Consider the following 24,840-nt stretch of genomic DNA (forward strand, 5'->3'; position numbering starts at 1 on the left):
TTGGAGCCTCAAAATTCTCCAGACGAAAGAGATTTATTTTAGAGCATGTGTCAACAGCAATGACACTTCAGAAACATTAACGTTTAAAGAAAAAAAACTATTTGAGATTTAGAATACAGACATTTGGTCATTTTTGTTACATATATTAAAGAAAAGATAATGTCACAGTTAGCTTCAGCAATGCCCCCAAAATGTGGCTTTCCATCCTGAGACTGCTCAGTTAGTTTCATAACAAATATAACATTCTTGCTAACCAACATATCAAATCGAAAGTTTTACAGATATGTATACAAACTCATACAATCGTATATACGAATACGTAATAAAATATGCCATCCGGGGAAAAATATTCTAATCACAATTGCAGGAGGGATTTAGAATGTCATAAAAAGCAATTTATAAAAAGGTACAGTGAATAATAACTGTGTATATCTGTGCAATAGGAAACAACAAAACCGTTACATTTGCTGTGCAAACTGCAAAGCAACTCAGTAAGACAACAATGGTTTAATGTCCTAGAACATCAGACGTGCCACTGGACTACTCTCTGTACTCCCCCCCACCCTGTCCAAGAACACTGTTCATGTTTCCATGATGACAAGCACAGAAAAAAATTGTTCCAGGAAATGGAATGAGATCCTCGTTCTCTCTCTCCCCGTCTGTCCTCCAGGTCCAGGTGACAGCCATAAAATTAAAATGAGAATTCATTCTAATTCCATGGTGACAGCAGTCACAGGCACGCCCAGGCTTGGGTACAACTCGTGTCATTGAACCATCTCAAAGTACTGTAGTATGGCCATGATGTGCTGAGGCATGAACACGTAGCCAGTGTACACAGCCATCCCTGCTACAGATATCAGGATGGAGTCTGAGAGAGAGGTTAAGGAAATGTACCAATACTTATAACTATTATTGACTAGGGCTGCATTCCAAACAGCCCTCAAATTAAGTGGACCGCACTTGCCCGGAAATGTGTCACTTGTTCGTCCCACGGTTGTGTTTTCAGTCATCATGGAACCACCGGTAGCTGTTGTGTGTGCTTTATATGTGCTACAGTCAATTATGATTGCATTTCATATCTTGGCTAGAAGACAACGCATCCGAAGACATCGAATACTAGCCATCCAACTATATCAGGTATATCGGAAATTACAATGTATAAGTGTGATGTCAGGGAAAGTTGTATGGGCAAGCTAACGTTTCCAAAAGCTAACCAAACCAAGAAAAATCCTTTTATGATACGTGTTTGAGCCGTCATGTGCATTAGTAGCACAATTTCTAACTTATTTACATTTGTTTTTACTAACACTTGTATGTTGACTTCTCCATATTAATGTTGGTTTTAAGTTTTGGCTGACTTTTCTTAGCAGATGTACAATCATCGCAAATTGAATTATGGGGCATTTCAGGCCCTGGAGTGAACATAATTGTACACTCGCAAACTCAATCAAAAACGAGGGCTGAGGGGCTTATGTTGCCAACTTCCCTTGCTTGGCTAATCATTTGGACCGACGACAAAGATGGCCACGGGGATTCCCCCAAGGGCAAAAGGCGAGGGTAAGTGGAGGAGGGTGTCTTGTATGTGTTTGAAACGCAGCCTAGGCCTTTAGTAAATCACAGCAAGCCACAGGTAAGCTAAATATGGTACACCTTCCTAATATTGAGTTGCACCTCCTTCTGCCCTCAGAACAGCCTCAATTCGTTGGGGCATGGACTCTACAAGGTGTTGAAAGCATTCCACGGGGATGCTGGGCCATGTTGACTCCAATGCGTCCTACAGTTGTGCCAAGTTGGCTGGATGTCCTTTGGGTGGTGGATCATTCTTGTTACACACGGGAAACTGTTGAGAGTGAAAAACCCAGCAGTGTTGCAGTTCTTGACACACTCAAACTGGTGCAACATACCCCGTTCAAAGGCACTTTTGTCTTGCCCATTCACCCTATGAATGGCACCCATACACAATCCATGTCTCAATTGTCTCAGGGCTTGAAAATCCTTATTTAACCTGTCTCCTCCCCTTCATCTACACTGAGTGAAGTGGATTTTCAGCATCTCCATGTGAAATTATCAGATTTATATTTATTATTTAACTAGGCAAGTCAGTTAAGAACAAATACTTATTTACAATGATGGCCTACCCCGGCCAAACCCTAACCCGGAAGACGCTGGGCCAATTGTGCATCGCCCTATGGGACTCCCAATCACGGCCGGTTGTGATACAGCCTGGAATCGAATCAGGGTCTGTAGTGACACCTCTAGCACTGAGTTGCAGTGCCTTAGACCGCTGCGCCACTTGGGGGCCCCAAATATGCCTGGCAAAAATTCTTATACTTGCCGGTGTAACATAAACATTATCTCAGTTTGATATGGTGCTCGTGTATTAATGCTCATGTATTCATTCCTATATCTGCTATTAATATGTCATGTTTTGGCAATGGAGAAAAAAGCACATGGCTAGCTTCACAGTCGCCTTCACTATCGATGCAAAATAGGGTACTTTGATGCATAGCCTATAGATTAGAGGTCGACCGATTAATCGGAATGGCCGATTAATTAGGGCCGATTTCAAGGTTTCATAATAATCGTAAATCGGTATTTTTGGACACCGATTTGGCCAATAAAAAAAAATATTTTTTTATTTTTTACACTTTTATTTAACTAGGCAAGTCAGTTAAGAACACATTCTTATTTTCAATGACGGCCTAAGAACGATAGGTTAACTGCCTTGTTCAGGGGCAGAACGACAGATTTTTACCTTGTCAGCTCGGGGATTCAATCTTGCAACCTTAACTAGTTAAGGTTAACTAGTCCAACACTCTAATCACCTGCTTTACATTGCACTCCACGAGGAGCCTGCCTGTTACGCGAATGCAGTAAGAAGCCAAGGTAAGTTGCTAGCTAGCATTAAACTTATCTTATAAAAAACAATCAATAAATCAATCAATCATAATCACTAGTTAACTACACATGGTTGATGATATTACTAGTTTATCTAGCGTGTCCTGCGTTGCATATAATCGATGCGGTGCGCATTCGCGAAACAGGACTGTCGTTGCGCCAACGTGTACCTAACCATAAACATCAATGCCTTTCTTTAAATCAATACACAAGTATATATTTTTAAACCTGCAAATTTAGTTAATATTGCCTGCTAATATGAATTTCTTTTAACAAGGAAAATTGTGTCACTTCTCTTGCAACAGAGTCCAGGTATATGCAGCAGTTTGGGCCGCCTGGCTCGTTACGAACTGTGTGAAGACTATCTCTTCCTAACAAAGACAGCCAACTTCGCCAAACGGGGGATGATTTAACAAAAGCGCATTTGCGAAAAAAGCACAATCGTTGCACGACTGTACCTAACCATAAACATCAATGCCTTCCTTAAAATCAATACACAGAAGTATATATTTTTAAACCTGCATATTTAGCTAAACGAAATCCAGGTTAGCAGGCAATATTAACCAGGTGAAATTGTGTCACTTCTCTTGCGTTCATTGCACGCAGAGTCAGGGTATATGCAACAGTTTGGGCCACCTGGCTCGTTGCGAACTAATTTGCCAGAATTTTACGTAATTATGACATAACATTGAAGGTTGTGCAATGTAACATGAATATTTAGATTTATGGATGCCACCCGTTAGATAAAATACGGCACGGTTCCATATTTCACTGAAAGAATAAACGTTTTGTTATCGAGATGATGGTTTCCGGATTCGACCATATTAATGACCAAAGGCTCGTATTTCTGTGTGTTATTATGTTATAATTAAGTCTAGGATTTGATAGAGCAGTCTGACTGAGCGGTGGTAGGCAGCAGCAGGCTCATAAGCATTCATTCAAACAGCACTTTCCTGCGTTTTGCCAGCAGCTCTTCGCAATGCTTCAAGCATTTAGCCGTTTATGACTTCAAGCCTATCAACTCCCGAGATTTGGCTGGTGTAACCGATGTGAAATGGCTAGCTAGTTAGCGGGGTGCGTGCTAATAGCGTTTCAAACGTCACTCGCTCTGAGACTTGGAGTAGTTGTTCCCCTTGCTCTGCATGGGTAACGCTGCTTCGAGGGTGGCTGTTGTCGATGTGTTCCTGGTTCGAGCCCAGGTAGGAGCGAGTAGAGGGACGGAAGCTATACTGTTACACTGGCAATACTAAAGTGCCTATAAGAACATCCAATAGTCAAAGGTATATGAAATACAAATCGTATAGAGAAATAGTCCTATAATTCCTATAATAACTACAACCTAAAACTTCTTACCTGGGAATATTGAAGACTCATGTTAAAAGGAACCACCAGCTTTCATATGTTCTCATGTTCTGAGCAAGGAACTTAAACGTTAGCTTTCTTACATGGCACATATTGTACTTTTACTTTCTTCTCCAACACTTTGTTTTTGCATTATTTAAACCAAATTGAACACGTTTCATTATTTATTTGAGGCTACATTGATTTTATTGATGTATTATATTAAAGTTAAAATAAGTGTTCATTCAGTATTGTTGTAATTGTCATTGTCATTTTTTAAATCGGCCGATTAACTTCTCTAGGGTAGGGGGCAGCATTCGGAATTTTGGATGAAAAGCATGCCCAAATTAAACTGCCTGCTTCTCGGGCCCAGAAGATATGATATGCATATAACTGGTAGATTTGGATAGAAAACACTCTAAAGTTTCCAAAACTGTTAAAATAGTGTCTGTGAGTATAACAGAACTGATTTGGCAGGCGAAAACCTGAGAAAAATCCATTCGGGAAGTAGTTTTTCTTTTGGTTTTGTAGTTTTCTATTCAATGCCATTACAGTATCCATTGACTTAGGACTCAAATTGCAGTTCCTATGCCTTCCACTAGATGTCAACAGTCTTTAGAAATTGTTTCAGGCTTGTATTCTGAAAAATGAGGAAGTAAGAGCAGTCTGAACGAGTGGACCCTAAAGTGTCACAGAGCTTTTTCATGCGCACGACCGAGAGAGTGCCTTTCTTGTTTACCTTTTATATTGACGACGTTATTGTCCGGTTGAAATATTATCGAATATTTAGGCTAAAAACAACCTGAGGATTGAATATAAACATTGTTTGACATGTTTCTATGAACTTTACGGATACAATTTGGATTTTTTTGTCTGCCTGTTTTGACTGCGTTTGAGCCTGTGGATTACTGAAGAAAACGCGCAAACAAAACTGAGGTTTTTGGATATAGAGACTTTATCGAACAAAAGGAACATTTATTGAGTAAATGAATGTCTGCTGAGTGCAACCATATGAAGATCATCAAAGGTAAGGGATTCATTTTATCTCTATTTCTGACTTGTGTAACTCTTCTACTTGGCTGGTTACTGTTTGTAATGATTTGTCTGCTGGGCTATGTTCTCAAATAATCATAAGGTATGCTTTCGCCGTAAAGCATTTTTTAAATCTGACACCGTGGTTGGATTCACAAGAAGTTAATCTTTAAACCTATGTAAAATATGTTTTGTTTTCTGAATTTTTATATTGAGTATTTCTGTATTTGAATTTGGCGCCCAGCAGTTTCACTGGCTGTTGAAGAGATGGGACGCTAACGTCTCACGTACCCAAGAGAGGTTAATCGGTATCGGCTTTTTTTGGTCCTCCAATAATCGGTTTCGGCGTTGAAAAATCATAATCGGTCGACCTCTACTATAGATCAAGCTTCATTGCCTACACAACACTGCCCCCACAGCTATGGAAGGGACGATACAGCGCGTTCCAATTTTCATGTGGCACGGAAGTACTCGAATGTCGGAGCGCATTACAAGGAGCCGCCCCTTTTGTGAGGAAAAATACATTGCGACACTGTGCTATGCTCCGTCGGCTCCGTTTGTGTATTCTGTTTAGACCCCTATAGGCGGATGCTGTGCACTGAGACACAGCCCGTGCAAAAAACAAATATCTCTAGTTTAAACAGACGGATTTTGATGGGGATTTTTTGATTACATTTCTTAGATTGGGTGCATCAATGGATTTAAGGATTAACAAGTGACATCAATAAGGGATCATAGCTTTCATCTGGATTCACCTGGTTAGTCTGTCATGGAAAGAGCAAGTGTTCCTAATGTTTTGTACACTCAGTGTACGTTTCCTTTTAGTCTTACAACTAGGACCAATACAAATGGGTAGGCACTGGCAGGCTACTGTATAATTCTTCAGTCATCAGATCATTTACTAGTGTGATGTCATCACAAATTTTTGGATAGTCCTATCTTGCCTTTTTTTTTTCTTCCCAGTTTCCAACTTACTTGATATAACTATCAGTCTACACACAGATAGAACAATGACACCGATATTTCACGGGATGTATAAATGTGAAGCATCTGGTTGACGTTTCCACTCACTACCAAATATGCTGAGAGGAAGTCCAATGGCCGGTGTTGTGCCGAAAAGCTCCCCCCTGCCAGAATTCTCAGAAATCTCAACTAGCAAGCACTTCTCCCCCCCTTCGTTCACGCGAAGGGGGGGGGGAGAACTGCTTGCTAGTTGAGATTTCTGTTCAAGTTAGGCTGCGTTTCATTAGATTTTTTATGTCAGTTTGATCACGGGGATGCACTAGTAATGTCTGCAGTTTTCAGTTTAGCTATTTGTTTCAAGTGTATTAGTATATTAATAAATCTCTTTGCCAAAATTCATCATCTCTCCCATGTTTTATTTGACTAGTAGTTGTTCTGAAATGTGTATTGCTTGCCTACATTTTACTCCCTCTGTGTTTAATATAACACATACATTAATTATTCATTTCAGTTGCCTATCCTGATGTGAAGTTTGTTCTATAGAAAGTATTTGACTCTGATGTGTGCCACAGAAAATACTTGACTCTAGCTGCAAAATTAAGAAAATTAGAAGGTGGGGGTTTCGGCAAGGCTACTTTCTTGCCTGCCAAAATTCTCCCCCCACCCCCCTTTTATCTTGGGACAGCAAGGCCTGGCACACGTTTGAGTCATTTTGGTAGCTCATGTTGACCAGTAGTGTGTGCCACAGAAAGTATTTGAATCTAGCCACAAAATTCAGAAAATTAGAGAGGGGGGGGGGGGGGGGGTTGGCAGGCAAGGAAATAGCCTTGTCGAAATCCACCCTTTCTAATTTCCTTCATTTTGTGGCTAGATTCAAATACTTTCTGTGGCACACACAACTGGTCAACATGAGCTACCAAAATGACTCAGAAGTGTGCCAGGCCTTGCAGTCCCAAGATAAAAAGGGGGGGATTTTGGCAGGCAAGAAAGTAGCCTTGCCGAAATCCCCCCTTTTCTAATTTCCTTAATTTTGTGGCTAGTCAAATACTTTCTGTGGCACACACTACTGGTTATTGCACAAGCGCACTTCAGCCGTTCCCTAAAGGTAATATGCAAATACATGCAAATAACTCCTTGGTTGTTTTGCCCACTATGATTAATTTGTTCCCATTGGAAACAACAAGCTGCGGTCTATCGTGGGTTAGTTATAAAAAATCTTTGGTCAACACATTCACTTCTTATGCCAGATAAAGCAAATGGAATGAATATTTGAAATACAGATGGAGACCAGAGTTCCACATATCGCGAGAGTTGCGCAAACACGCATTTTTACAGGTGCGACAAGGCCCTACTACCTGGCTGTAAAAATTCGACCAATTTCACCACACTACACTGTCCTAGGGCGGACTAGTACGGTTGTCCATCAGCAGTAATAGTTTATTACTTTGTAACGACTCGAAATTATAGCGCAAGGTGTAGCCGACTAAACGCTACGATTTACCATACTAGTCCCCGCTCAACTACATTGAAAAACGTTGAGTTCAGTCGACTACGTAAGGTAATTAACTACAACACCTTGCCTATCTCAGGCTAAGATACCCAAGTAGCCGAGTTATTTTCGAACCATTCTCGACCCAAAAAGGATACTGAAGATTGCTCTCTCCCAAGGTTCCAACATGTATAAAGCCGTGACGAGAATATACTGGTAATACAACCAGGAGATTTTCTTCCAGACATCTTCAAACGCCATAACTTTACGTCGTATTCTCTTCTTTTTAATGATCGCCGATTAGTTCCTGGTAACAATGACGTTTAATCACACGTTTTTCTTTGTCAACCAATCACGAATACCATGAAAAACGACGCGCAAAGGGGAGTTCCCACTTCCTTTCCTGTACTGACTCCTCAGATTTCAAAAGAAAAGCTTATTCTATAAAATACACAGCTACCAAAGAAATGGAGATGGAAGAAAGTACAATCTTTGGTGCTAATTTAAGCCCACTGTGGACCAGTAATGTCACCATGCGGTGGCCCCTTCATATTTGGTCCCTCCTTGCTTTTGGATAAAACTTTTAGGATAAATCTGAACCAAATCTCTTTCTGCCAAATCATATGCTACAACTAAGATCTAGTTTACATGATTCAATGACATTGGGTTGAAATATTTCCTTTACATTTTTGCTCATTGCAATAAACTCAAACTTATGTTTTTCTTTCTTATTTCTAGTAATACAATCAGAGGAAAGTTCTGTAAGAGAGTTTAGCTACAAAATAATATTAAAAACGTGAACATTTTATTTTGATATGTACTAATGACCAAATATCTGTGGTAGCCAGGTCCAACTTCAGAAAAACAAAATAAGTAGATTTGTTGCACACACAAAATATATATATAAATACCAAGAAAAATACAATAAACACCATAGGGGTAAATGTAATATAACGTTGGAGGACAGTGGCTGTACAGCATACCTTTACAAAATACACACCTGTCTTATAACAGAAAAATATGTTGGCATGTGCATTCAGGCAATTATAACACAAAAATATGTTGGCATGTGCATTCAGGTAACAAATGTTTTAACAGAGCTATCACAAAGGTCACAGCAACAGTCATTTTAGCAGTGGCTGGCGAGGATGTTAAAAAAGTGGTAGACCTCGTCCTTATCGAGCACTGCCACCTCAGTGGAGCACTCTGTGCACTGGACAGGATGGTAGATCTCTCCGCCCATCCCCACCACCACTCCTGAATCTGTGGCTTCCATTGCCGCTGTTGGCTCTGGTTGACGCCCTTTCCTCTTTCTGTTCCTCAGATTTTTCTCGTTGAGTGTTTTGTACCGTAAAATCTCCTCTTTGTTTACTGTGCAGTTCATGACAAACATGGCTCTGTATTGTGTCCTGTATTTGTCATGCCTGTGGACAAAGAAAAAGCGGTCAACTCAGACAAATGACATTTTTCTTCTATTTCGATTAAAGACAATATTCACAAATTAATTTACAAGTCTTAATTTCCTACCTTTGGCAGTCGAGGCACAGCATGGTCATGCATGCTGGGCAGTTAAGAACAGCATCGCTGCTTGGAAGCCCCTGGGACTGCCCTCTTCTGTTCTGTGAAGATGGCAATCTTCTCTTTTCATTGTACCTGATCAAATAGGGGAACATAATTGACATCTGTGACCAAAACCAACCCTACTCATGGACTAAAAAGCACTTTCAAATGAGATTCTCCACCAAGCATGCTTTACTAATCTGGGTTCGGGAAACCGACCCTAAATATTTTGATTTTCTTTAAACCTTCACCTGGTTTGTTTTTATTTTTTATGTCACATGCAAGAAGTACAGTGAAATGACTCTTGCAAACTCAAAGCCCAATAATTTACTAGAAAAAAACAAAAAAACACAAGAAATAACAAGAAATACACAATAAAGTAAGCAAGCATACTATATAGGGTTGCAAAGGGTTGGAATTTTTCCAGAAAATTTCCATGGGAAGTTAAGCCATGGAATTTGGGGGATTTTGCTTAAATTCATCAAAAAAAGTTATCTTATAACTGAACCTTTTTGGTTTAACCATATTTTGGTTAAACTATCCCCAATTCAATGGAATTGCAACCCTCTGCATGCACAGTGCATTCTTCCATCATATGTGCAGCTGATTCTCAAGATCTTGCACACTAATAAGATGCTATTGAGCCCACACTACTACACTGTCTGAGCCAAGGACTACATGCTTTCTGGTAAGTTTTGATTACAATACTGGGTGGGGTGAATATATTTCATATGACATACATTATTTTTTGTTAAGTAGTAAATGGTAGCCTACAGCAAAGTGTGTTTAAAACATTTCTAACTTGTTAACAATTTATGCTAGTTTGTTTTTTCTACCATGTGGGTTTTAGCTTGCTTGAGCCTGCTAACTGAGGAGTATTAATTCACCCGTTTCCATACATGATTAATTTTAAAACATTTATCCTACAAAGGAGTTGTTTAATCTAACTGCTTAACTATTTATCTGTACATGGAATTGTATTTGTTTTTTTTAACAAATGTTTTTCTAATCTTTACTAATGTAGAAGGAAAAGCGGTGTACATTTGCAAATACTGTGCCAAATCATATGTGAAGAATGCAACAAAAATGCAGAATCATTTGGCCAAGTGCAAAAAGTTCCCTCAGCGCTCACAACAAGCAACCTCTGACAAAAGTCCCTCTACTTCTATTCGAGGTGAAAATGATGAATCAGACACCTTATCGATAGCAACAGCTCATGGTCCTCCTGGAATCAGAAGTTTTTTTGACTCAATGGAGGAACATAGTCAGAGAAATGCTGATGAATCTGCCTCCCGGGTGGCGCAGTGGTCTAGGGCACTGCATCGCAGTGCTAGCTGCGCCACCAGAGTCTCTGGGTTCGCGCCCAGGCTGGGCTGGGTTCGCGCCCAGGCTCTGTCGCAGCCGGCCGCAACCGGGAGGTCCGTGGGGCGACGCACAATTGGCATAGCGTCGTCCGGGTTAGGGAGGGTTTGGCCGGTAGGGATATCCTTGCCTCAGTATGTAAAATGTAATAAAAATGTATGCACTCTACTGTAAGTCGTTCTGGATAAGAGCGTCTGCTAAATGACTAAAATGTAAATGTAAAATGTAAATGAATATCTTGGTTGAGCTGTGTATGCAACTGGTTCACCTCTGATACTCACAGGCAATGTGTATTGGAAGATATTTCTGAATGTTCTTCGCCCAGCATACACCCCTCCAACCAGACTTGCTTTATCTACTCATTTGCTGGACGCAGACTTCAACAGAGTTCAAGTGAAGGTCAAGCAAATCATAGAGAAAGCAGACTGTATTGCAATCATCTCTGATGGGTGGTCGAATGTTCGTGGGCAAGGAATAATTAACTACATAATCTCCACCCCTCAACCAGTATTCTACAAGAGCACAGACACAAGGAACAACAGACACACCGGTCTCTACATTGCAGATGAGCTGAAGGCAGTCATCAATGACCTTGGACCACAGAAGGTACTGGTGACAGACAATGCTGCAAACATGATGGCTGCTTGGTCTAAAGTGGAGGAGTCCTACCCTCACATCACACCCATTGGCTGTGCTGCTCATGCTTTGAATCTGCTCCTCAAGGACATCATGGATACACTCTACAAGTGAGCCAAGGAAATGGTTATGTACAGTGGGGAGAACAAGTATTTGATACACTGCCGATTTTGCAGGTTTTCCTACTTACAAAGCACGTAGAGGTCTGTAATTTTTATCATAGGTACACTTCAACTGTGAGAGATGGAATCTAAAACAAAAATCCAGAAAATCACATTGTATGATTTTTAAGTAATTAATTTGCATTTTATTGCATGACATAAGTATTTGATCACCTACCAACCAGTAAGAATTCTGGCTCTCACAGACCTGTTAGTTTTTCTTTAAGAAGCCCTCCTGTTCTCCACTCATTACCTGTATTAACTGCACCTGTTTGAACTCGTTACCTGTATAAAAAGACACCTGTCCACACACTCAATCAAACAGACTCCAACCTCTCCACAATGGCCAAGACCAGAAAGCTGTGTAAGGACATCAGGGATAAAATTGTAGACCTGCACAAGGCTGGGATGGGCTACAGGACAATAGGCAAGCAGCTTGGTGATGGGGTGATGGAGGTAGATATGTATAGGGGTAAGGTTACTAGGCAACAGGATATAAGATGAACAGAGTAGCAGCAGCTTGCATGTGCAGTCAGTATAAATGTGTTTTTCTTTTGTTTTGTTTTTCTCCCACACCTTTATTTAAGGTAGGCTAGTTGAGAACAAGTTCTCATTTACAACTGCGACCTGGCCAAGATAAAGCAAAGCAGTGTGACACAAACAACAACACAGAGTTACACATGGAATAAACAAACATACAGTCAATAACACAATAGAAAAAGTCTATATACAGTGTGTGCAAATGAAATAAATAGACCATAGTGGCAAAATAATTACAATTTAGCAATTAAACACTGGAGTGATAGATGTGCAGAAGATAAATGTGCAAGTAGAGATACTGGGGTGCAAAGGAGCAAAAAATAAATAAATAAAAATAACAGTATGGGGATGAGGTAGTTGGATGGGCTATATATAGATGGGCTATGCACAGGTGCAATGATCTGTGAGCTGCTCTGACAGCTGGTGCTTAAAGTTAGTGAGGGAGATATGGGTCTCCAGCTTCACTGATTTTTGCAATTCGTTCCAGTCATTGGCAGCAGAGAACTGAAAGGAAAGGCAGTCAAAGGAGGAATTGGCTTTGGGGGTGACCAGTGAAATATACCTGCTGGAGCACGTGCTATGGGTGGGTGCTGCTATGGTGACCAGTGAGCTGAGATAAGGCGGGGCTTTACCTAGCAAAGACTTAGATGACCTGGATTTGTCGACAAATATGAAGCGAAGGCCAGCCAATGAGAGCATACAGGTCGCAGTGGTGGGTAGTATATGGGGATTTGGTGACAAAAAGGATGGCACTGTGATAGCAAATTGGATGCAGTCTGAGTAGAGTGTTGGAGGCTATTTTGTAAATGACATCGCCGAAGTCAAGGATTGGCAGGATAGTCAGTTTTACGATGGTATGTTTGGCAGCATGAGTGAAGGATGCTTTGTTGCGAAATAGGAAACCAATTCTAGATTTAATTTTGAATTGGAGATGCTTAATGTGAGTCTGGAAGGAGAGTTTACAGTCTAACCAGACACCTAGGTATTTGTAGGTGTCCACATATTCCTAGTCAGAACTGTCCAGAGTAGTGATGCTGGATGGGCGGGCAGGTGAGGGCAGCGATCGGTTAAAGAGCATGCATTTCGTTTTACCAGCAGTTGGAGGCCACGGAAGGAGAGTTGTATGGCATTGAAGCTCATCTGGAGGTTAGTTAACACAGTGTCCAAAGAAGGGCCAGAAGTATACAGAATGGTGTTGTCTGTGTAGAGGTAGATCAGAGAATCACCAGCAGCAAGATACATCATTGATGTATACCGAGAAAAGAGTCGGCCCAAGAATTGAACCCTGTGGCACCCCCATAGAGACTGCCAGAGGTCCGGACAACAGGCCCTCCGATTTGACACACTGAACTCTGTCTGAGAAGTAGTTGGTGAACCAGGCGGGGCAGTCATTTGAGAAACCAAGGCTGTTGAGTCTGCCGATAAGAATGTGGTGATTGACAGAGTCGAAAGCCTTGGCCAGGTCGATGAATACAGCTGCACAGTATTGTCTCTTATCGATGGCGGTTATGATATTGCCTAGGACCTTGAGCGTGGCTGAGGTGCACCCATGACTAGGTCGGAAACCAGATTGCATAGCGGAGAAGGTACGGTGGGATTCGAAATGGTCGGTGATCTGTTTGTTAACTTGGCTTTCGAAGACCTTAGAAAGGCAGGGTAAGATAAATATAGGTCTGTAGCAGTTTGGGTCTAGAGTGTCTCCCCCTTTGAAGAGGGGGATGACCGCGGCAGCTTTCCAATCTTTGGGGATCTCAGACGATATGAAAGAGGTTGAACAGGCTAGAAATAGGGGTTGCATTTCGGCTGACAATTTTAGAAAGAGAGGGTCCAGATTGTCTAGCCCGGCTGATTTGTAGGGGTCCAGATTTTGCAGCTATTTCAGAACATCAGCTATCTGGATTTGGGTGAAGGAGAAATGGGGGGGGCTTGGGCAAGTTGCTGTGAGGGGAAAGCATAGCCAGCCGTAGAAAAAGACATTGAAATTCTCAATTATCGTGGATTTATTTTTGGTGACAGTGTTTCCTAGCCTCAGTGCAGTGGGCAGTTGGCAGTTGGGTCCATTATTCTCCATGGACTTTACAGTGTCCCAGAACTTTTTGGAGTTTGTGCTACAGGATGCAAATTTCTGTTTGAAAAAGCTAGCCTTTTCTTTCCTAACTGCCTGTGTATATTGTTTCCTAACTTCCCTGAAAAGTTGCATATCGCGGGTGCTATTCGATGCTAATGCAGTACGCCACAGGATGTTTTTGTGCTGGTCAAGGGCAGTCAGGTCTGAAGTGAACCAAGAGCTATATCTGTTCCTGGTACTAATATATTTGAATGGGGCATGCTTATTTAAGATGGTGAGGAAATAACTTTTAAAGAATAACCAGGCATCAGAACCAGGCATCAGAATGAGGTCAATATCCTTCCAGGATACCCGGGCCAGGTCGATTAGAAAGGCCTGCTCGCTGAAGCGTTTTAGGGAACGTTTGACTGTGATGAGGGGTGGTCGTTAGACCGCAGACCCATTACTGATGCAGGCAATGAGGCAGTGATCGCTGAGATCCTGGTTGAAGACAGAAGAGGTATATTTGGAGGGCAGGTTGGTTAGGATGATATCTATGAGGGTGCCCGTGTTTACAGATTTGGGGTTGTACCTGGTAGGTTAATTTATAATTTGTGTGAGATTGAGGGCATCAAGCTTAGACTGTAGGATGGCCGGGATGTTAAGCATGTCCCAGTTTAGGTCACCTAACAGCACGAGCTCTGAAGATAGATGGGGGGGAAATCAATTCACATATGGTGTCCAGGGCACAGCTGGGGGCAGAAGGTGGTCTATAGTTAGGTATGGAAATTTCAGGGGTTTTGTTGGTCTTCCTAAGCCAGGATTCAGACACGGCTAGGACATCCGGGTTGGCAGTGTGCTAAAGCAGTGAATAAAACAAACTTAGGGAGGAGGCTTCTAATGTTAACATGCATGAAACCAAGGTTTTTACGGTTACAGAAGTCAACAAATGAGAGCGCCTCGGGAATGGGAGTGGAGCTAGGCACTGCAGGGCCTGAATTAACCTCTACATCACCAGAGGAAGAAAGGAGGAGTAGGATAAGGGTACGGCTAACGGCTATAAGAACTGGTCGTCTAGTACGTTCGGAACAGAGAGTAAAAGGAGCAGGTTTCTGGGCGCGGTAGAATAGATTCAAGGCATAATGTACAGACAAAGGTGTGAGTGAGGAAATTATGGAGTGAGTGTTTGTGTGTGTTGGACTATGTGTGTGTGTGTGTGTGTGTGTGTGTGTGTGTGTGTGTGTGTGTGTGTGTGTGTGTGTGTGTGTAGGGCCCTGTGAGTGTGCAGAGAGACAGTGCAAATACTAAAATAAAGGTCAATAAAGATACAGGGTAAACTCTGTCCGTGTAGATATTTTATTAGCTATTTATCAGTCGTATTGCTTGGGGATAGAACCTGTTCAAGAGCCTGTTGGTGTCAGACTTGTGTCAGACTGGTGTCAGACTTTTGAGTCCAGGGCTAAGCTTAATCTGTGTCCAGGAAACCGGCCCTCGGTGTACCTCTTACACACCAAAACACTTTTGTAACAGTTTGTATTATGTGGATACATTGCTTACTTCTTCCTCTTGGCATCCACCCATGCCTGATCCCGGTCATCCTCATCAGGGTCGTACAGTAGTTCATCGTTGGTGGGGATGGATCGCTGCTTCCTGCATCTCTTACCTGACGAACTACCTGCAGAAGAGGATCAAATGATTATGTTTTTTATTGAAGTATCTGTACAACATAATAAGACTGTCCTGAACTTTAAAACATGCTGGATGGAGAATCTCCATTGAAATAGCTTTTGAGTCCAGGGCTAAGCTTAATCTGTGTCCAGGAAACCGGCCCTCGGTGTCACAGAGTTTGGTTTACCAATGAATCCGAGCTACACACTTACTTGGAGCTATTTCCTCCTCTTCTGAATCGGAGTCAAAATAAACGTTGTCATAAAGCTCTGGCAACCCAGGTGTTGAAGCATTATCATTGGTACCCGAAGTCTCCCCTGGGATGGACAGATGGACACTTATCAATGAGTACAGCGGTACAATGTTAGAGATAAAATGGCCAACAAATTCAGTAAATGCAGCTGAAGTGTTATCACTATTCATAACAGAACGCTGTGCATAGATAGGCCTACTAATTGGACAAGTATCCCCCACAAAAAAATATGAAAATAATGCTAGAAGGAAATTCCACCTGCTGATGCTGTAGGGGGCAACCATTTGCACTCCATAGTTTTAATGGTGGTGCTGAGCTCTGTCTCCATCTCTTTCTCAAACTCATCCCCACTGGAGGACTCACTCTCCCCAGTGAGGTATTCTCGGATGAGTTTCTTCTTCTGATCCGGGGTCCCGTTCAAGAGCACTTCCAGCTCATCCTCAGAGCTGGAAATACAGCAACAACATTGGGGGGTCTTGATGATGTACAGTTTTAAATGGGTCAGATCCTGTTTGAACAACACTCACAACTTTTGCGCCCCAACAATAAAGTACTTATGGAGGACTGAGGTCAATGATTTCAATTGCCACTTTTTGAAATGGAATTGACCCCAACCCTGCATCACAGATTTGTCCAAGTAGTCTTGCATTTTATGGGCCTAAAAGCAAATCAAGGCAATAATGTTAACACAATACCCAAACCATTAACACGTTAGCCTACTAGTAGATAGCATCACTAGCGACCATGCTTGCATTGAACCACCAGCTTAAGTCTGCTAGCCATCTATCCAAATGCTTACGCCAAAACATGCAACAATATTTACCTGTCTTCAGCTCTTTCTTCATCACTTGGCTCCTCTATCTCATATGAATCATCCTCTACGTGTCTGTTCATTTGGTATTTTGACAATTCTAACAATCTAACCAACGAAAACGGTTAAGAGGTAGCTAAAGATAAACAGAGGAAACTTTTTGAGACGCACGCCAGGATCTTGTAGCTAACTTGATTACTTCCGGTTTGCGCTTTTCAAAGTAAAAGTTCGGTGTGTGAGATTCATCAGTAGAAACAAAATTGTTTGAAGTAGCGGACAGTTTTCAATGAATTGGTTTAATGTCTGTTTCTTCCTTGTAATGACTGGAGTAAAAGGGAATTGCTCAAACACCCCCTATGAAATCCCCCCCCCCCCCCCCCCTAATACACTACACATTTCCAAGGTGAAAGAAACCTATTACAAGCGGTTTGAAAAGTGGACATCTTTTTTTTATTCAACCTTAATATGAACAGTTGATACCGAGTTTAATATGATATTGAAGGACAATTTCCATTGGCTTCCCCTGGCTTTTCTTCCATGTTTCTCAGGGTCATAAAAGCTACAGAACTGAAAGGATTACAACTAGATAGATTAACAACAAAGAGTCTACTCAAAACATTGAATGAAATTATGTTCAGAATGGTTCTAAGGTAAATAGTATAATTTATTACTATTTTCATCATTTTTATCAGTATTACTGTTTGTTTCAGCATTTCTCCATCTACATAAATGGAAGCTTTGGTCACAGAGTGAAAAAAACATTCATATACAGAGCACTTAAAAAATCTGGGGAAAAACAAAAACTGTATCCATTTATGGTCTTTTTTTTTTTTACTATACTTGATAGGATTAATCTACATCAAGGCAAACATACTGAAGCATTACTTGTCTGGAATGAAAAATAACAGGATTTGTATGAAATAATTGAAAACAAAAGTATTAGTAAAGATCGTTTTGATCATTAGCAGTACAGTAAGAACTAATACAACATTTACAAGGCTTTTAGTGACAATACATTTTAATAATAGTAACAATCAGCTCATCTTGAACAAAGTAACTGAGCAGCATCACAGAAAAGTTTTACTGAAACTATTGGCCTCAACAATTACTCTAAGTAAAATAATAACAAATAATAATTCTGGAGAGACATGATATAGATTGGGAGAAGATTTCCATCGAGAACGATGATAGTTAACAATTCAAAAGTTGACGTGATTAAACAAAGTTATAGGTTCATGTGCTGTGTGGATTTTGCAGGTATTCCACACTGGCTTCCTCACGTTTTTAGTGTGGGTTGTGGAGGGAGTTTGGTGTCTCTGGTAGTAGTGATGACTACGAACAGGCATCCTGAAAACAAACTGACCCCAGATATGCTCTTTCTTCCATCTTCTCAGTGAAGATCAGGCCAAAGCAGGGGAAGCCCTGTACAGTGAACCTTCGGCAAAGACCTAAGTGTCTCCTTTGAGGACTCCGAGACAGCTTTGCAATAATTGTAAATTACCCTGTGGAGAAAGAGAGAAAGAGGTTCAGCCTTTTACTAAGCACAGGCCCCAGTTTAGGCTGTCTTAATAGACAACCATGTGTAATGAAAAATGACCTTAGCATGTTTGAGTTCCAGTTCAGCAAGTTCCACCAAGTTCTTTCTGAAGGCTGCTACTCGTCTTGTCTTGAAGTCTATGAGCTCTGTACTCCGGAATAAAGAGAAAGTTATCAGATTAACTTCTCTACATCCATGAATCTGGTTTAGCTTCTCTTACATGCAAAACCTGGGACTCTGGTTTAATTTTCAACAGGGAGGAATAATTTTTGGAAAAGTATTAAATGTATTGTTAATACTCTTAAACAAGTATAAAAATATATAAATGCGAGTGGATAAAGTACCTTGCTTTGCAGACTCTGAGATTTTCTCAAACTTCTGACAGCACACCTGCTGGCTGGTCTCCGCCTGAAGCACATCTTTGTTCTTTGCCCTGGCTCTATCCAGAGCTTTGTTTGCATTCTCGTAATCAACCAGGGCCCTCCCTCGTCTGTACAATAGATCCTTAAGAAAGAAACAGCAGATTCCATTTTGCACATTAATAATAATAAACACTACGCTGTCTGATGAAAAATCCATTAATACCAACAAATGCAAACATATGGAGGTTGAGGAGACGTTTCTTCAGGAAATGTGTCGATACTACCTCTGATAACAGACCAGCGTATCTGATCATAATTGTTTGATGATAAAAAAAAGCAGGGTCAAGTTAGATATTGTACCTTAGCAGCTTGCGACTCCCTGAGGTAATACTTCAGTAAGTCTGCAAGTTTCAGGTCCTCATCCGCAGCCACTCGAGCCTCTATTTTCTGTAGAGGAAGGACACCAACAGAAATGTGAGACTTCAGACAAAACTAATTTTGTCATTGATGCTAATCTGCATTGCAGCTGATAGATGAAGCTACTTGACATGTAGTGAATATAGGCCTAGTTATTGACTTCAGTGAACATTGCTAGTAAGTACACAACAATTGCGTTATACATAGAATCAAAAGACCAGGCAAAAAAAACATACCCGTGTTTTCTCAAACAGTTCAGAGACTTTCAAGAAAAATCTGGAAAACAGTGGGTTGCATTTGAGTTAGTTGGATCAAAGCATTTTGGCAGCAAACAATATATGGGGAGAAAAGGACAAATAATTTAGTTCCATACTTGCACACATCTGTGGAGTCCTGGGTTCCTAAAGTGTACAGTGTGGAGGCAATTCTATTGATATCATCTGCAGCACCTGCAACATAAGAACACAACTTTAGATTACATAACACCTAAACCCCCATACTCATACACACAGACGGTCGGTCAATCATGTACAAAATGCATCGAACAAAATGCAAGCATAGATCTTTTAGAAAATAACATCTGCAGCTGGACATTTTCAAATACGCAGTGAGTCACTTTTCTAATATAGTATCACGTTTTAATGTTGTGGAAATGAAGTACATTACAATACATAAAAGTTCTTACCGGAGTTTAAGACATGACAGATGTACTGTCTGATCCATGGAAATGACAGACGACTATATATTTATGAGTGAAATTTGTATCCTGAAGCTTTGTCAAACTTTTCATTCGAGAGACTAAAGGCATGGCTCTTACCTGTTAGGATATATACAAGATATTGTCCTCATCATTTACATTTATTTTTTATTTTTACAAATGGAACATGACAAAGTTTCGAAATGAGTCGGCTGTCATCCCCAATACTTTAAGACTGACTGACCCAACTACAAATAAACATACAACTTACCCATTTCCATATTTGTCAGCAAATTAATATAAAACAAAAAAATAGACGTAAAATACAATGCACAGCACATGGACAAACAGACAGGCTGGTTTCCACAAACATTAAAACATGATACCAAAGTGACTCAGTCCCACTCACAGTTCACAAAAAAATGCATTTCAACACTTTCAATTGGAATTACTCAAAACAATCTCTTTCTCAGTAACTGATTAAAATCCATGTATATAGCAAAAAGCTTACCTAGCACGTGGAGATTATGCGACAGAGGAGACTTACTTTTGTGAGACCTGATCATTCTATCAGATTTGGCGGAGGCATCTTTGACACGATTATGGTACTCTAAAAGGAATGTCTTCTCATGCTCAAAGAAATCATCTACATCCTGAAATCCAAAAGACAATCACATCAAACTTTATACAAGTAATAACTGTTAGAAATAATACAAGTCGGAAGATAAATGCATTAGTCAAATTTGTTTACACAAATTTGAGCACCATTCATGATGCTAACAATGTTTTTTAAACAATGTTTAAGTCGTGAAATGCTTATGTTGTGCCTTCATTATAATATAAAACTCAAAGCAAGTTCAATACCCATTTGCTTGGATGAATGGATTTACATAGAGGAGTGGACGAATGGTTTACATAGAAATGCGAACCAACTCACCTTCACCCCTGCCACTAACACACCGTCTGCAGACTTCACCACATTCTTGAAGAAATCTTCCATCTTCTCCCTCTTGTTTTTGCCTCGTACACTTAGCTGTGAACAAAAGGTAAGGACAAAATGACAATGATAAAACTAAGACAAGGTAAGGGAACGGCATATTCTAATGTTTTCAGGCATATCCGACTAACCTTTTGAGTTATCTAAAGTTCATGAAAACGAGAGAGAGCTTGTCTAAGAGCATGTCCACAGCAACAATCGTCTCCAAAATCCTAATTTGGTCATTATGACCCCACTTACATCTTGGTTGTACTCTAAAAACACATGGAAGTTCAAGTCTTTCCTCAAGACAGGATGCGCAGCCACACGGCAAAGAAACACTTCATGCATCGCCACTGTCTTCTTGAAGATAGCCAAGTATTCGCTGAAACACACAGACATAGCCTAGATATTACCAATAGTATTCATAACACCAAATTATCCCAACCAAACCACTGTACTGAAACATAAAAACAATGTCAGAGCAACATGGGTCATGTTCAGTTTGAACAAAACGGAAGAAAACACTAAAACAGTGTAGTACCATCTGAACTTGTCAAATAAGAAACACAATGTGCCCTAATGAACCTGTCCATGAACTCTAAATCACTCACGCTTCAAGTTCCTGTTTCATTTTGGTGAACTCTTCCTTGGTCATGGAACCTTCACCTTCCCCTAGTTTCTGTAACTTCTCTCTGGAGGCATCAAAGTCAGGTCTTGGTGGGGCTGGGGGAATCTATGGGGAATCAACACTTTAATCAGTACAGTATTTTGAAATTGAACATCTTGCTAAGTTCATTACTGCATGGAACCAGGGAGTTTGAATAAGAAAGGGGATTGACAATTAATAATTACATTGTTTTACAAAACACTAAGTTTATGTACTTATCCTGAAAGCCAAAACATTTTTAGTCTCAAAATGGCACCCTATTCCCTATATAGTGCACTACTTTATAAGGTGCTATTTGGGACCAATCCACAGAATATCTCTGATGGAGCTCAGTACTTACAATGTAGCCTGCATACTCCTCATTCTCCACAAAGGAGTCATGGAGCCAGATGAACTCCTCATGCTGCCTCACCACTGAAAACTCATTCTGCTTGAAGTTAGGAAGAGTGCTCTGGGAAACAAAACAGTAGAAATCAGATGTCACTAACATTGTTATTTTTTTTGTTGCACTGAGCAAATTTCAGGTCTGCTGAGCACAAACTTGAACTTTGTGAAAATTTGGTGCAATTTCCGGCACGCGTTTACTGTGAACAGAGGGTGTACCCACTTTAAGTAACAGTTTTAACAGTGGCCAAGTAGTATACTGTGGCTATTTGATCATCATATAGGCCTACCAGAGTGGCCTACCATCAAAAACAGCAGAGAAAAACACATCCCATAACATTTTAACATGGAAACAGCTGTTCTATCATTCAGCCTATAGTAGCAGCCAATGTGTGGTCTTCAATGCCTACAGTCCATGAGACTTTGAAAAAAACATGCAAGGCTTGACATTAACCTGTTTATCCACTTGTCCTTCAGACAAGGAGGTGACTGAAAATGTGTTTGATGCAAGAAACCACATTACAAAATAATATTCATTATTATTCCCATAACAGAGAATCAGACAAATTATAGTATGGACCTGAGTCGTGCCTGTCAATGCAATAGAATCCTACTCCAATGCGCTCTGCCTACAAGAAAATCTCTTGCACAGTTAGTTTTGCAAACTAAATCTTGCATAGTTTGTTTTCTTTAGCTATATTACATTGAAAGTGGCTAATATTGCATTTATTCGATCATAATTCCCACAGTAGAATGAAACGTTGATAGTGTTAACTGAAGGGGAAAACTGTAGAAAGTTGAATCTTATGCTTCTCTGTGCAGGCTCATATTTCTTCTGCGCAGCAGTCCGAGGGGAATTGGTCACTAGTGGAACAAATTCTACTGAAAATCATAGCCGAATAGAGTATGGCATATCTATGGCTCTTCTAAAAATATCTTTCTGACAATTAGAATGTGCAGCTCAATAAAAGGGGAAAGCCAGATGATCTGGATCGGAATGATCTCAAGTGTCAAGGCAACGGTTAACCCCCTTCAATCATGATTGAATTCCTTCCTTCACAAGAGTCCTTGTAACATGATAAAAGTTGCCGTAAAAACATAAACCCATGACATTATGAGGTTACACTGAAAGTGTAAGGTAATGACTATTGGAATTCTCTCTGCATTGAAAATGGAGTGGAATGTGATCATGCACAGATCTTAATTTGTATTCCATGACTTCAACAAAGCATATTTTGCATACATGCACACTAGGTTTCAGAAGACAAAATGAATGTGGCGATAACACAACTGCTGGGGAGGAACATATTTGCAAGTCATGTGACATCTGTCTCGATTCAGACAGCCAGAGAAACGCACATTATTGCCAAGATTTTTTATAACTAAACCAAGAGACCACAGCCTGTCGTTTCTAATGGGAACAAGCGAGATCCTATTGGTGCGTTCTAGCATGCATCTGCATATTTCCGTTAGGGAACGCCTACTCTTTGCAGTGCGTTTGTGAAATAACCCCAAAGCCTTCGCACTCCTTCTAAACAACGTGATATTTAAAACTTTTGCAACGGGTAAAGTCTACAAAACTTAGTGCACTCTGTTCATAACAGATTCCAGTTTTGGGAACAGAAAACTGAATTGAGATCAAATGTTTCATCAATGAGAAAATTATCAAAATGTACTCCAAAATCCATCTCGTTCCATCTTCTCCCACTGCCGGCCAAGCGGATGCTTCACATTTATACATCCGGTGAAATATCTGTCTCATTGTTTTATCTGTGTTGTTGCCCTTTTATGTGCCAAGTGTCAGGGCAAACAGGAAGAAATATTGACAAATAGGTAAACTCTCTTACCTTAGTATGGACAGTAAACTTAACCTTGTCCCGCTCACTTAATGCATCAGAAATGTCCACTTGAAGTGTTGCATCAGTTTGGAGGTCAACATTGACTGCCCTAGGCTGTAAAATATTGTAATAGATATTGTATTTAGTGACAAGTCAATGACAAAAATCACCATTCCCCACAACTAAAGCTGGCTACATTCCACAGAAAGAGATGATAGATATAAATATAGCAAGACTCTACTGTTTGTTTTCCCCCTTTTGGAGGAGAGGGATATACCAAAATACAAATGAGAAGGTATGTGAATCTTTAAACTAATGTTGACAGCAGTCTTCCTCATTTGTTTGCCTACTAAGGTAAGTCATGTTGTTGTTATCCAATTATACTAGCAAGCTAGCACAATATTGCTCAGCATTATGAATGAATGAACAGAATGGAAAGCATGCAATGCTTACTAGTTACATAGCTAATGCTCCAACAGGACACAACAATTACATAACGGCTAGTTAGCTCTGTCAAATGATGGCTGTGCACTTCCTAGCTTAGCTTGCAAACTAGCCAGCAAAACAATAGCAGAAAGCTAATACAATGTGCTACTAGTTAGCAATGGCAATATACTTCTTATTTATACAGTGAGAAGTTAAAATAAGGTTATGTATGTTCACAATTAACAAGAGGGAGCTACCTATTGGATTGTAACAGTTGCTGGCCAGCTAGGTAGTCAATTGACTTCTGATGTGGTCAAGCTGACTACTGTAGCTAACTTCGCTAACGTTAGCTATTCAACAAATTTGACGTCAGTTGTCACCTGTCTAACAGCTGATCAGATCATGCAATAAGTAATTACTGCAGAATACCAATAAAGCAAATAGCTCATCTAGCTAACTGTTACGACCAGAGACAAATAAAATAAATATTTTTTTAAATCTAAGAAGAAAAAAAAACTTACTCCTCTGTCCTCCTCCGAGAGGAAATCGGGACCATCGTCCAGCCCTTCTTGCTAGGTAACGTTAAACAGAAGACGACGGCACAAGACAACATGCGTTAGCCACATTACCGTCTACATTACCGTAAGCATCGTTTACTGATGAATGTGTCTGTGTCAGATGACTGCACACATAAAACAAGAAGGTTAGCTAGCTAGAGTAAATTGTGAATAACACCTACCATCATGGCTGCTGCGGGTGGAGTAGTGAGGAA

At 40.5% G+C, this 24,840-nt stretch overlaps 3 protein-coding genes across 3 annotated transcripts; all 3 read right to left on the minus strand.

Moving 5' to 3' along the window:
* Positions 1–8,043, minus strand: sptssa (serine palmitoyltransferase, small subunit A). The gene is made up of 2 exons (XM_038967709.1): positions 7,882–8,043; positions 1–868 (listed from the first exon to the last, which is right to left on the minus strand). The coding sequence occupies exons 1-2, from the start codon at positions 7,982–7,984 to the stop codon at positions 765–767; spliced, it is 207 nt and encodes a 68-aa protein (XP_038823637.1). The 5' UTR covers positions 7,985–8,043; the 3' UTR covers positions 1–764.
* A 463-nt stretch (positions 8,044–8,506) lies between these two features.
* On the minus strand, positions 8,507–16,941 carry LOC120023410 (E2F-associated phosphoprotein-like). Its single transcript, XM_038967428.1, has 6 exons — positions 16,774–16,941; positions 16,209–16,396; positions 15,910–16,014; positions 15,587–15,704; positions 9,251–9,376; positions 8,507–9,147 (listed from the first exon to the last, which is right to left on the minus strand). Exons 1-6 carry the CDS (start codon positions 16,842–16,844, stop codon positions 8,853–8,855), a joined length of 903 nt encoding a protein of 300 aa, XP_038823356.1. The 5' UTR covers positions 16,845–16,941; the 3' UTR covers positions 8,507–8,852.
* A 247-nt stretch (positions 16,942–17,188) lies between these two features.
* On the minus strand, positions 17,189–24,840 carry LOC120023574 (sorting nexin-6). The gene is made up of 14 exons (XM_038967611.1): positions 24,808–24,840; positions 24,590–24,640; positions 23,652–23,756; positions 21,761–21,871; positions 21,365–21,486; positions 21,012–21,135; positions 20,712–20,807; positions 20,322–20,427; positions 19,451–19,526; positions 19,314–19,353; positions 19,021–19,107; positions 18,643–18,802; positions 18,359–18,444; positions 17,189–18,263 (listed from the first exon to the last, which is right to left on the minus strand). Exons 1-14 carry the CDS (start codon positions 24,811–24,813, stop codon positions 18,210–18,212), a joined length of 1,224 nt encoding a protein of 407 aa, XP_038823539.1. The 5' UTR covers positions 24,814–24,840; the 3' UTR covers positions 17,189–18,209.

The sequence above is a fragment of the Salvelinus namaycush genome, chromosome 28 (assembly GCF_016432855.1).
Source record: "Salvelinus namaycush isolate Seneca chromosome 28, SaNama_1.0, whole genome shotgun sequence".
NCBI classification, from domain to species: Eukaryota; Metazoa; Chordata; class Actinopteri; order Salmoniformes; family Salmonidae; genus Salvelinus; species Salvelinus namaycush.

What these genes read in the sequence shown, in the direction of transcription:
- sptssa (XM_038967709.1), bottom strand. Translation starts at nt 7,984, where the DNA reads ATGGCGTTTGAAGATGTCTGGAAGAAAATCTCCTGGTTGTATTACCAG. An exon ending in TTGGGAGAGAGCAATCTTCA is followed by an intron (nt 869 to 7,881) that starts GTATCCTTTTTG and finishes CCTCTCTCTCAG; the next exon opens with ACTCCATCCTGATATCTGTA.
- LOC120023410 (XM_038967428.1), bottom strand. Translation starts at nt 16,844, where the DNA reads ATGAACAGACACGTAGAGGATGATTCATATGAGATAGAGGAGCCAAGT. An exon ending in AGAGGAGGAAATAGCTCCAA is followed by an intron (nt 15,705 to 15,909) that starts GTAAGTGTGTAG and finishes CCTCTTCTGCAG; the next exon opens with GTAGTTCGTCAGGTAAGAGA. An exon ending in GTGGATGCCAAGAGGAAGAA is followed by an intron (nt 9,377 to 15,586) that starts GTAAGCAATGTA and finishes CTATTTGATCAG; the next exon opens with GTACAATGAAAAGAGAAGAT.
- LOC120023574 (XM_038967611.1), bottom strand. An exon ending in AGTTTACTGTCCATACTAAG is followed by an intron (nt 21,872 to 23,651) that starts GTAAGAGAGTTT and finishes TTTGTTTCCCAG; the next exon opens with AGCACTCTTCCTAACTTCAA. An exon ending in TTTTAGAGTACAACCAAGAT is followed by an intron (nt 20,808 to 21,011) that starts GTAAGTGGGGTC and finishes TTTTGTTCACAG; the next exon opens with CTAAGTGTACGAGGCAAAAA.